The sequence below is a fragment of the Dendropsophus ebraccatus genome, chromosome 8 (assembly GCF_027789765.1).
Source record: "Dendropsophus ebraccatus isolate aDenEbr1 chromosome 8, aDenEbr1.pat, whole genome shotgun sequence".
Taxonomy (NCBI): domain Eukaryota; kingdom Metazoa; phylum Chordata; class Amphibia; order Anura; family Hylidae; genus Dendropsophus; species Dendropsophus ebraccatus.
In genome coordinates this window covers 112090188-112103754 of record NC_091461.1, presented here as the reverse complement: position 1 = coordinate 112103754, position 13567 = coordinate 112090188, and the positions used below count along the sequence as shown (strand labels likewise).

General features: G+C 41.5%; 1 protein-coding gene across 4 annotated transcripts in view; it reads right to left on the bottom strand.

The window, feature by feature from the left end:
• The window catches only part of TNNI3K (TNNI3 interacting kinase), a 154777-nt gene extending 144763 nt beyond the window's left edge, over positions 1 to 10014 (bottom strand). For 3 of the 4 annotated variants that reach the window (XM_069981434.1, XM_069981435.1, XM_069981436.1), the window contains exons 1-2: positions 9934 to 10014; positions 8348 to 8456 (exon numbers count right to left, since the gene is read on the bottom strand). In XM_069981434.1, the coding sequence (XP_069837535.1) occupies positions 8348 to 8456; positions 9934 to 9973 (149 nt within the window). In that variant the 5' untranslated portion in view covers positions 9974 to 10014. Of the gene's footprint in view, positions 1 to 1682; positions 1742 to 8347; positions 8457 to 9933 lie in introns of those variants that run through there. The other variant, XM_069981437.1, reaches the window with a different exon arrangement.
• Between the last annotated feature and the right edge of the window lie 3553 nt (positions 10015 to 13567).

Sequence of the window (13567 nt, the reverse complement as noted above, 5' to 3'; positions counted from 1 at the left end):
TATACAAGAATATAACTACTATAATACTGCCTCTTATATACAAGAATATAACTACTATAATACTGCTCCTATATACAAGAATATAACTACTATAATACTTCTCCTATATACAAGAATATAACTACTATAATACTGCTCCTATATACAAGAATATAACTACTATAATACTGTTCCTATACACAAGAATATAACTACTATAATACTGCTCCTATATACAAGAATATAACTACTATAATACTGCTCCCTATATACAGTATAAGAATATAACTACTATAATACTGCCTCCTATATACAAGAATATAACTACTATAATACTGCCTCCTATATACAAGAATATAACTACTATAATACTGCCTCCTATATACAAGAATATAACTACTATAATACTGCCTACTATATACAAGAATATAACTACTATAATACTACTCCTATATACAAGAATATAACTACTATAATACTGCCTCTTATATACAAGAGTATAACTACTATCATCCTGCTCGTATATACAGGAATATAACTACTATAATACTGCTCCTATATACAAGAATATAACTACTATAATACTGCTCCTATATACAAGAATATAAATACTATAACACTGCTCCTACATACAAGAATATAACTACTATAATACTGCTCCTATAGAGATGAATATAACTACTATAATACTGCTCCTATATACAAGAATATAACTACTATAATACTGCTCCTATATCCAAGACTATAACTACTATAACACTGCTCCTATATATAAGAATATAACTACTATAATACTGCTCCTATATACAGGGATATAAATACTATAATACTGCCCCCTATATATAAGAATATAAATACTATAATACTACTCCTATAGAGAAGAATATGTTGCATTGTATCAGTGTAGTATTTGGCGGGTATAACTCATCTATTCCATCTATCACTGTGTTATTACATTTGTCCAGAGTTATTAGTTTTCTGCCTAGAGAGTCTCAGGCGTTGCGGTGACTCGGCTCGCCGTATTTAGACAATGACTTCATCATATACAATAGCACGGCCGAGCCTTCATTTAGTAGAAGATGCAACTTCCAGAAAAAAGAAATGTAGCAGATAAAGACTCGTGGGACATGACATTATCAGAACACAGAACGAGCGGCTGCGGAATCCAGCAACCTTTTCAGTATGCATCTGTATTCACCTGTTTCCATTCATCTTAAGAATCACGGAGCTACTACATAGTCACTACCTTGACCGGCCGCCAGCCTGACTTCTGATGGTCTCCATGTTCTGCAATAGCTAACAGCAATAAAGCTGCTCTAAAAGTTGATGGGTTAACCGTTTGCTTATAACCATAACGTTCTGAAGTTATGACATTAGTTGCATGAACCAGGAGGCTCAGGATGAACAGCATCTTATACAGTAGGTGTCTGAGTTACTTTGGTCCTATATGGTGGTCTTAAACCTGTGATGTTATGGAGTTCAAGGTTTTCGACCTCTGGTCTAACCCATCTAAAAGTGACCACATTATAGTACCCTAAGCGTTTGTTTCACCCAGCTTTCTGACAACACTGCATGGCGTATATTATATATCTACATTATTTCTCAATACTGTTCTATTTGGGTTATAGATTGCGGCTGTGTCATTCCCGTTTGTATGAAAATATGTATATGAAACAGGAGGCTCAGGATGAACATCATTATACCTATTTCTGATTTATTTTGGTCCAACACAGTGGTCCCCAGTTGCTGGGATTCTTCGAGGGACCACTGGTCTAATATATGCTGGGGGTTATATGTATATATATATATATATATATATATATATATATACACGTGGTGGCCAGTATGTGTAATAGGTTTATGAAGCGGGGGAGATTTATTAAACACGGTGTAACATAAAACTGGCTCAGTTGCCCCTAGCAACCAATCAGATTCCACCTTTCATTTTCCAAAGAGTCTGTGAGGAATGAAGGTGGAATCTGATTGGTTGCTAGGGGCAACTGAGCCAGTTTCACTTTACACCATGTTGTTTGATAAATTTCCCCCGCTTCATAACCCTTATACATATGGGGGGAGATTTATGAAGACCAGTTGGTCTTATATTAACCCCTCCCCCCCCCCCTCCTTTTCCAGGCAGGATTCGCTAAAAGGCGTATGCCTCTTAGTTAATTCGGCCGGCCAGGCGCCCGAATCTGCGCCCGGCGTACCAAATCTACAGCTGCTTTCAGCAGGTGTAGATTTGCGGCAGGCGTAAATCATGATAAATGAGGTGTGGGAGGAGGCCACGCCTCCTGCCCGCCTTATTGCGCCTCCGCGAGCTCCGCCAGCCCGCCCATCAGCCGAGCAGGGCATATCCTTTGTAAATCCCCCCCATACTGTCCACCTACTTCTGGACCACCCTGTATATATATTTTTTTTTCCTTGAGGTGTCACAGTAGCATGTGGATGGGGGTTCCGGACTAATGGTGTTACCAGGCGGCACAGGATCAACAGCGCTATCCTTGCACAGAGGCTGAGTCTGGTATTGCAGCATTCATTTCAATGGTGTTGCCTACAATACAACACCCTGTCTCTGTACAAGATTGTTTTCTCTAATTTCATGCAACCCCTTTAAAGGGTTTATCCAGGATAAGAAAACACATAGCTGGTTTGTCACAAAACAGCGTCACCCCTGTCCTCAGGTTGTGTGTGGTATTACAATTCAGCTCCATCCACTTTAATGAAATGGAGCTGCAAATGCAAATCCAAATCCAAACAGTGCTTCTGTTTCTAAAAAGAAAGCGGCCATGTTTTCCTAAGCCTGGATTACCCCTTTAAATCCACCCTGTCTATAAGAATAAACTAGCATGCAATTGCTTGACATTCAGATTCGACCGTTTTCATGAGTTTAAAATTTTTCATATAAATGGATTAAACCTAATTTAATTTTTCAACAATAAAAGTTGCAGAATCCGTAAGACATCCTGAAGAGAATTCATAGTGAATCTTTAATAAATTCCTTGCGATATTTATTTGCTTGCCAAGAAGGATTGTTTAGATAATGTTAAGCCACAATCTGCATCAGCGCTAATGGAAATAATATCTCACTGACATAATTACAATGTAATTAACCATGACATTCTGCAAATCACTCCCTGCATATTGCCCCCTTCTTGTAAATTTTGTGCAGAGAAGAGGAATACAAGCAATAAATAATCAATTTGCCAACTTTCTCCAGCCGCATCTCCATTTGTGTTCTTTCTGAGTAGTTTTACTTCTGTCATTTAAAGGGAGATGTATGCAACATCATTATTTATAGCTGAAATCAAAGGTTCAACTTTATGGACTACATCAATTGTGGAGTCACTTTGTAAATTCATTACAATATTTATCCTGCCTTGATCCTGAGTTACATCCTGTATTATACTCCAGAGCTGCACTCACTATTCTGCTGGTGGGGTCACTGTGTACATACATTACATTACTGATCCTGAGTTACATCATGTGTTATACTCCAGAGCTGCACTCACTATTCTGCTGGTGGGGTCACTGTGTACATACATTACATTACTGATCCTGAGTTACATCATGTGTTATACTCCAGAGCTGCACTCAGTATTCTGCTGGTGAGGTCACTAAGTACATATATTACATTACTTATCCTGTACTGATCCTGAGTTACATCCTGTATTACTCTCCAGAGCTGCACTCACTATGCTGCTGCACTCAGTGTATATGCATTAAAGTTACATCCTGTTATGTACTCCAGAGCTGCACTCACTATTCTGCTGGTGGGGTCACTGTTTACATACATTACATTACTTATTCAGGAAGGGCACGGAGGGGGGCGCAGACCTAGCGGAAGCCCAGCATGACTAGGTTAGCTGGGAGTGTAGTTTAAGGGGTTAAGTGTGAGCCAGTTGGGAGGGGGTGAGGGGTTTGAGGAGAAAAGTGCGGGAGTTGCTAGGTGAGTCACTTACCAACGGCCGCGGTGTTATAAGAAGAGGAGGAAGAGGTGGAGCTACAGTTCTTGCCGGACCCGATTCAGCCCGCCCGCCCTATTACAGGCTTTTGGTGTTCGGGTGTGGGCTTTGGGTGCTTTCTTTGTCATGACAGCCTGCGGTAGGGAGGTCTTGCAGGGCACGTTAATGTAGTAATTCGGATGGGGACCCATAAGAGGGATGATACTCCCCGCTTGTTGTGGTGGATTGTGGAAAGAAAGTGGTGCAGTGCCAGGTGACAGATTTGTCAGCCCCTGAGTCGGCGCGGTGCAGCTGGGGGATAGCCAGTAATACTGGTGCTGCTGCAGGGTGCTCTGCCAGACCTCCCTAGACATAATGGGTTAACTGAATGTTATTGTTATTATTGTAATTTATTTAAATGTTTGTTAATTTTTGGAAACACTTTTAATAAACAGGGTGTTATGGCCAATTTTTCCAACGTTAAAAGAGGTGTCCTCAGTTTCATGGGTTAAAGGGGGGAGGGGGTGTGTGGAGTAAGGGTGAAGTGGGGGGTAGTGTTCGATAGGGGATAGACGAAGGGACTCAGCAATACCTTGAGTCATGTACTGATCCCGAGTTACATCCTGAATTATACTCCAAAGCTGCACTCACTATTCTGCTGGTGGGGTCACTGTGTACATACATTACATTACTGAGCCTGAGTTACATCATGTGTTATACTCCAGAGCTGCACTCACTGTTCTGCTGGTGGGGTCACTGTGTACATACATTACATTACTGATGCTGTACTGATCCTGAGTTACATCATGTATTATACTCCAGAGCTGCACTCACTATTCTGCTGGTGGGGTCACTGTGTACATACATTACATTACTGATCCTGAGTTACATCATGTGTTATACTCCAGAGCTGCACTCACTATTCTGCTGGTGGGGTCACTGTGTACATACATTACATTACTGATGCTGTACTGATCCTGAGTTACATCATGTATTATACTCCAGAGCTGCACTCACTATTCTGCTGGTGGGGTCACTGTGTACATGCATTACATTACTTATCCTGTACTGATCCTGAGTTACCTCCTGTATTATACTCCAGAGCTGCACTCACTATTCTGCTGGTGGAGTGAGCAGAATTACACTTTTTTTTCACAAAGTAACCTTTGGATAGCAGGTAAATAATCTTTTGTCAAGGAGAAAACCAAGGGGGTAACTGTAATTTGTGTTTAACTTCAAAATAACCCTAAATGGGGCATGAACTTCAGTGCAGGAAATCTCCGGGCCATAATTCTAGACTAGTGTCAAATAGCAATGGTTAGTAATGTGCAGTTGCAAAGTACAAAATGATAGGGTCGTGGTATGGTTGTTCATTTCAAGGTCAGAACAGGCAGAGGATAATCAATAATGTAAGAAAAGCACAGGTCATGGCAGGCAGCGATCAGCAAGTGAAGACAATAATCAGTCTAGTCAACCATAGCATTATCCGGCTGCACATTAACCATTTGCACTGTCTCTTTAAGAGAGAGGACACAGCGCTCCCAAATTCATAAACTGTAATACAGCCATGGAAAGGAGTAGGAGCAAAAGCATTGCCTGCATCCCCGTACAACCCAACAATACGAATGACCACAGCAAGCTCTATGTAGATACAGCAGGGAATTCTGGGAGATTTCAGCTCTTAAAGCCTACAGAACAGTGAATGCAGCTCTGGAAAAACTCGGCATTAACAATTTACTGTGGTTTTGTCAGGGTGTTGCTTGTTAAATTATTATTTTTTTGAATATTCTTTGTATGTTGTCCGCGCTATATGGACTAGAGATCGGCACAATTCGAGAATGCTGGAGTCAAGTTGTTCCGGATTTAAATACCGGTGGCTGAAAGAAGTTGGATTCAGCCCCAGCTTATGAAGGCTATACGCCGAAACGCGTCCTCCTTGTACACTATGATGTTTTGCACAGAATAAATAAGCAATACTCTATTTGGTGAGTGCCGGGATTTTATTCTACAAGATTCAAATTCAGGCCCTGAACCAGGTTAATAAATTCAGACACCAGAACAGGCCCCTAAAAAATTAGGATCACAGACTAGTAGCCAAAATAAGGACACCAGAACAGATCCCTGCATAAATCCAGACCACAGACCAGACCTGTAAAAAGGTCTAGAGCCTAGTCCAGATCATCCCCCCCCCCAAAAAAAAAAGTTCACACCATAGATAAGATCCAAATTCAGAACCCAGACTAGATGTCTAAATAAAATTAGACCCCAGACCTCTAAACAAATTTAGACCCCAGATAAGATCCAAATTCAGGCAAACCAGACAGATTCCTAAATAAATTCAAACCCAGACTAGATCCCTAAATAAATTCACACCCTAAACAAAATCCACATTCAGACCCCAAACTAGATTCCTAAATAAAATCAGACCCCAGACCAGATTCCAATTCAGGTCCCAAAGCAGATTAATAAATTCAGAACCTCAAAATAAAGAGGATACAAGATGATCCCCCCCAATAAATAAATAAATAAGACCACAGACTAGACCCCTAAATAAAGACACCAGATCAGGTCCCTACATAAATTCACACCACAGACTAGACCCGTATATGAGTTTAGATCCCAGTCCAGATCCAAATCCATCCCCCTTAAAAAAAAGTCCACATTAAGAACCCAGACTAGATCTCTAAATAAAATCAGATAAAATCAGACCCCAGACCAGATCCCTAAATAAATTCACTCTACATAAACATTTAGATCCCAGACCAGATTACTAAATAAATTCAGACCCAGATTAGATCAGATTAGAAAACTACTAGCTAGCTCCACCCAGAGACAAAGGCCTGGGACTCGTACTACCAAACAGGATGGAAACCTGACACCGAGAGGCAGAAGGCGGTCAGATAAGATAACTAGGACTTATCTATACATGTATGAGGAGTCCTTCAATTCGGTTCATACACTTCACCACATCCCGGCAGAGTACCCACTACATTAGGCAAACGGCCCTGACACCTGCTACTGTTCCTGTACCTAAGCACTATTACTCATGTTGCATTGAAGATATTTTTCTAAGTAACACCTGCACCACCTCACATCTGATCTACCTAAGGTCAAGTTGCCATGTGTCCAGGGGTGGGTGTTCACACTCCTGGCTACCATGACAAGTATCCCCCAAAATACCAGAGCCCACCAGCAGGTTCAATACCAGTCCCAGCAACCCAGGACAAGGCAGTGGGAATCTATAAAATACTGCGGTGGACTATCCTGGACTATCCAGGACGTCACATATGGACGAGGAGATGAGTATAGATTAATATTCTACGCTACCTATTGGATTAATTAGGTTGAAAAATGACAGTGTGCAGGACAAATACTTGCTGGGATGGTCCTTTAAAAATGGGGACAGTAGTCCCTAGACAGGAGTAGTAGCCTAGAGTGTCCTAAAGTTCCCATTTGCAACATAACACATCTATATATCTACAATTTCAGTACAATTTCCCCTTCAGAAGCTGAGAGTCCCTGTAACACCCGCTCGGTCCCCGGAATTTGCCGTGTCAAGGTTTGTATGTAGACGGCGCATTAACCTTCCTGCTCCTCAATAGCCTTGAGATGAGGAAAGGAATTGTTTTCTATGTTCCCCGGCCAATTATTCTGTTCCTGCTGCATGTCCGTGATATACTGTGAAACATTAAAATCTGCATGCGCCTATCCCACGGGAGGACGAGTCAGCTACATCCAGCGTAAGAGGGCTGCCAGGCGAAAAACAGCAATTTAGCTCCAGCATAGCTGTAGTTGTAGCAGAGCTGAAGGTGTCGTTTGCTGCAGACCAATGATTTTATGGGGCCCTGTTGGGTCACGGTGCGTTACTAAAGGAGGCCGCTGCTCATCAGGCCTCAACCTATACTCAGCAACAGGCTTAAATATTGCGGGTCCATACTGTGCACAAAAGGGCAGGATCTGCATTGAGATGGGTTAATGTAGACATGTGGACACTGGGACAGGGTTTTTGGCCCCTTGAGCACATCCATAATTGCAGACAGTATAGGACCAATTCAAGTCTATGGCCCAATGCACATGACCATGGACTCCATGCTCTGTGCATCTGCCTGGGGCTTGGACTACAAAGAGATAGGACAGGCACCTATACAGATTGTACTTATTTTCTGGGCTTCATAGACTTTTACCACCCATATGGTCCGTGATGACAATCCACGGGCTGGCCAAATATTTCGCAGACCCCAAAACCACACAGATGTATACAGGGGTTCAATAAAATTTGTTAATGGTCATCATGGTCCTGGAGCTATACCAAACAATAAAGAGGATTACTGGCAGTCCAATGTAAAACCATTGTCTCGGAGTTGTGCCAAAAAGGTAAACTCAGCTCTGCTGTGTCTGTGAATGGAAACATTACAGATAGTCTTTACCTAAACACCAGCTGGAGTTCGGTCTGCTCCACATCCTTGATATGAAGATCATCCTCCAGACGCTCCACAATCACCTGATAGGACTCGCTCACTTTTTTCTTCCACTCATCTAGAATAAAGTGGACGTTAATAGAGGGATGCTGTGGATAAGAAGCCTCCATGTATGGGGATGAGAGTCACTGTCATGTTATGGTGCGCAGGGACCCCCCTCAAAAAAAAAAAAAGTTAGGGGGATTCATGGAAACTAGGTGCAACCAATTAGATTTACAGCTAGATACAATGGAGTCCTGTACACTTATACAGTTATGCCTCAGTATATGTACATGAGTATCACCCGGGTATGTGTTATATAAAAATTCTGAGTATTGCGGAAAATGATTTTGGATATAATACATTGCTAATAATAATAACGACTGGGGTCTTATATGTAGGGCCCAGCCCTCTGCCCCTCATGGTACAGTTACAGGGTAGCTGCGATAAGAAGACCCTGTGCCGGTGTCTATAGGTAGCACATATGCTCTAAGGTCTCTATAGGTATTATACCAATCATGTAGGCTTACGGGACTCTATAGGCCTTACATAGCCTCCCAAATTTATATAGGTATCACATAGGCTGGTTGGTCTCTACAGACATTACATACTGTATTTTCTAAAATTTCTATAGGCATCAATGGAGACAGTAAATATCCTTACATGTCTCTACAGGTGTCATATGGCTTACATGTCTTCATCACCATCACCTACATTATTATCATATAAGCCTACAGGTCTTCATCGTTAACATCACAGGCCTCTATAGACCTCATACAGGTCCACAGGCCTCTATAGGCCTCATACAGGTCCACAGGTCTCTATAGGCCTCATACAGGTCCACAGGTCTCTACAGGCCTCATACAGGTCTCTATAGGCCTCATACAGGTCCACAGGTCTCTATAGGCCTCATACAGGTCCACAGGTCTCTACAGGCCTCATACAGGTACACAGGTCTCTATAGGCCTCATACAGGTCCACAGGTCTCTACAGGCCTCATACAGGTCCACTGGTCTCTATAGGCTTCATATAGGTCCACAGGTCTCTATAGGCCTCAAACAGATCCATAGGGTCTATAGGCCTCATACAGGTCCACAGGCCTCTATAGGCCTCATACAGGTCCATAGATCTCTATAAGCAACACATAGGTCCACAGGTCTCTATAGGCATCAATTAGGTCCACGGGTCTCTATACGCCTCACATAGGTCTACAGGTCTCTACAGGCATTACAAAGGTCTATAGACATCTATAGGCATCACATACGTTCACAGGTGTCTACAATAATCTATAAAGTCACTACAAAGAAAACACAAACACCTAATGGTCTCTATGGGCATCACACAGGCAGGGTTCACCTACACCAGTGGGACTTTTCTATAAGCTCCTATTACCATTTATCTGGACGTTCACCTGGCAGGTCAAAGACTCAATCTGTAGAAGCACATAGGCAGCCATAGACCTCACTGCGGCCATGTAACATCCACATAAGACAATCCTATAATAAAACCAGTCCCGCCACTATAAAGACACGGAGATATAAAATCTAATACATTACCGGTGCAGGTCTGGGTGGGCCTAGACTTATAGTTCCCCATATGTTTCTCGTACGTCTTCTTTCTTGCAGCCGTGCGCTCCCTGTAATATGATTCATGCTACAAGAACAGACATACGAACTGCTAAATTACTGATAGTCCCCCGGCTAAAAATAAACCTATCAGTACAGGAATGCCAGACAACAATGAAAGCGCCACCGGGCATCAAGATGGCAAATCAGTCCACAGATGTAGCAGAGCTGAAGGTGGTAACTTTCCGAAACTGTAATATTTGTGCACAGGTAGAGGGTGAGGTACACTTATAGTGAATATATATATGCTGATTATGTTCATTATATAATTAAACCGTCTTGCTTTTAAATGTAAGACCTCTGTTTGCTGTCAGTGAATTTATGAGGCAGGGCCTATGGGCCCTTTCAGGCCTCAGATGTCCCTGTTCCTTTGCAGCTCCCTTATATCTACTCAGTCATGACATGACCTGATTCAGACATGAAGATTGAAAAGTCGCATCTTATGACTGTCAACTTGATCACATTGAGACATTCGGCATAATGCGACCACTATATGACGGTCACCCATTTGGATGGGGATCTTAAAGGGGTACTTCAGAGAAATAAAAATTTAAATTAACCGTCAGAAAGTTATACAGATTTGTAATTTACTTCTATTTAAAAATCACAAGTCTTCCAGTACTTATCAGCTGCTGTATGTCCTGCAGGAAGTGGTGTATTTTTTCCAGTCTGACACAGTGCTCTCTGCTGCCACCTCTGTCCATGTCAGGAACTGTTTTCTATAGGGATTTGCTACTGCTCTGGACAGTTCCTGACCTGCAGGGTTTAGACCCCTCTCACCACTAGAGTAGGTGCTCTGTGGTCAACAGTTTCTTCAACCGTATACAGTAGCAAAGTAGTAAGGCCACGGCACTCTGAAATAATACAGATGAGAAAGTTTATTTTACAGTGTATAGATACAGGTTTTCTCCAACCAATATAACAAATATAAAGAAATGTGAGACCAAATGACGTAGCAATGTTTCGGTCCTGCCAGGACCCTCTTCAGGTTTGCGGTCTCTGTATAAGGAATGGACATGGTATAAGTATAATGCAAAACAGGCAGAACATGCAGGAGTAAAGTGCAAAAATTGCAAGGGTATAAATCTAATGAGTAATAAACCACAAAGGAATAAGATATATACATATATACAGATGCAGAAAAAGTGGGGGACATGGACATGGAGTTCTTGACTTGGACAGAGGTGGCAGCAGAGAGCACTATGTCAGAGTGAAAAAAATACACCACTTCCTACATGACATACAGCAGCTGATATGTACTGGGCTTTTATCAGATTTTTAAATAGAAGTAATTTACTAATCTGTATAACTTTCAACTGTATAACCAGTTGCCTTAACAAACATTTTTTTCTCTGGAGGACCCCTTTAATCTACAACAATTTGCATAGCAAAAAAGTCCCCTTTATTATGTGATAATATATTTGCAGTTATATGTAAACCTCAAATATTAAATTAAGGAATCACCATGAATTTAGCCAAATGACAGACTCGGCTCTGCTACATGTACATAAACTCTGGAATGACTCAGAAAATCACTCAATTCCCTGATACTTGCTTCTCCAATAGCGGATTTTATTTAGGGTGATAAATATCTGTTCAATGTCACTTTAGATGCTGAACAACCAGATTTTTCATCAGCCGCAGCAATTAATCTATACATCATTCAGGTTAATAACTGACCTACTTTACATTCGTTTAATGACAAGAAGTGAAATACGGCCGAGCAAAGTGTCAGATTTTTAATCAGGAGATGGGGCTGTTTATATATGAGAGTGTACGATAAATCACACAGCTGGAGATACGTTATTGTATCATTACGGTATTAATAATGGTTATTTGCCGGCTGGATTCAGGTACAATAAATGCCTGGTGTCTGCCATAAGAAATGCATTTTATTCCAGGCTGAGTATATTTTAATGCCTGTCCAACATTATATTTACATATGTTTAGAAGATGGAGAGAGATAATGTTCTGCTCAATAAATTAGAGACGACAGACAGGGTCACTGAGAAAACCCAGCACAGCGGAAAAGCAGCAGCACTGAATGTAACTGCTATTATACTGCCCCTATATACAGGAATATAACTACTATAATACTGCTCCTATATACAAGAATATAACTACTATAATACTGCTCCTATATACAAGAATATAACTACTATAATACTGCTCCTATATACAAGAATATAACTACTATAATACTGCTCCCCTATATACAAGAATATAACTACTATAATACTGCTCCTATATACAAGAATATAACTACTATAATACTGCTCCTATATACAAGAATATAACTACTATAATACTGTTCCTATATACAAGAATATAACTACTATAATACTGCTCCTATATACAAGAATATAACTACTATTATTGCGAGGAGGAGAAACAGCTGACCCGCACCACCAAACAGTAATCCAGTGTCTATGGATCTGCGGACATGAATATGCAGGATACACCGCGATATGAACGGCTGGGCGCCGGGGGTGCAGGACGATGAGGGAGTAATACGCTGTGTATAAGGTAGATGAAGACAGCACTCACCCGGTATAAGACAGCTCAGTTTATTCCATGTATCGCTGGTGGCAGGGAGGGAGAGGTGAGGACGCGCACTGGGACGGCCGTTTCGGGGACACGCCCCCTTTGTCGACCAGGTAATGACGTCATGTGAAAGGAGGTGTGCTATATACACAGGTAACGTGCACGTGATCAATTAGGGGAAAAAAGTTATGTGTTAAACATATAACAAATAACGAAGACATTTACACAAAAACACTGAAATCGTTCCGCTCATTAAGGCCGAGCGGGCCCGTAGCGTTAAGTCGGGAGATCCAGAGGGACTCTTTTCTCAAAAGTGTCTGATGCTTATCAGCTCCCTCTGGTACAGAATTTACTCTTTCTAGTCCGAGAAACTTTAGGTTCTTGGTATCACCGTGATGGACTGTCCGTACATGCTCTATAAGGCGTGGGACGCCTTTGCCCGTCCTCACAGAGTAGGCATGTTCCTTAAACCTTACCCATAGGGGTCTCTTAGTCTTCCCTATATAGTATGACCCACAGCTGCAGATTATCGCGTATACTACGAAGGAAGATTTACAGGTAATAAAGTCTCTAATCAAGCATTCATAGCCTCCCAAGCAAATGAAGGATACATTTAGTAATTGAGTGCAATACTTACACTGGCCACATTTTCTGTTGCCTTGAGGCAGTGTCTTAGACAGCCAGTCAGTATTCTTTATTTTTAAATTGGAGTTACTTAGATGGTCAGCTATTGTTTTATTCCTTCTATAGGAGACACATGGCTTCCTCTCCGCGATTTCTCTGAGGTCAGGATCTGACTCCAGAAGGTGCCAGTGTTTTTTAATGGCCTCCTGTATAGCGAAATTATTCGGGGAGTTCTGAAAAATGAAATTAAATCTCCTATCTAGAGAATTGTGCTTAGCTGTATGTGACAGAAGGTTGTCCCTATTCTGTATACTGGCCCTATGTCGTGCTTCTTTTACTATGGTATCAGGATATCCTCGTTCAGCAAACCTCTTCTCCATCTCCGCAGCCTGTTTAT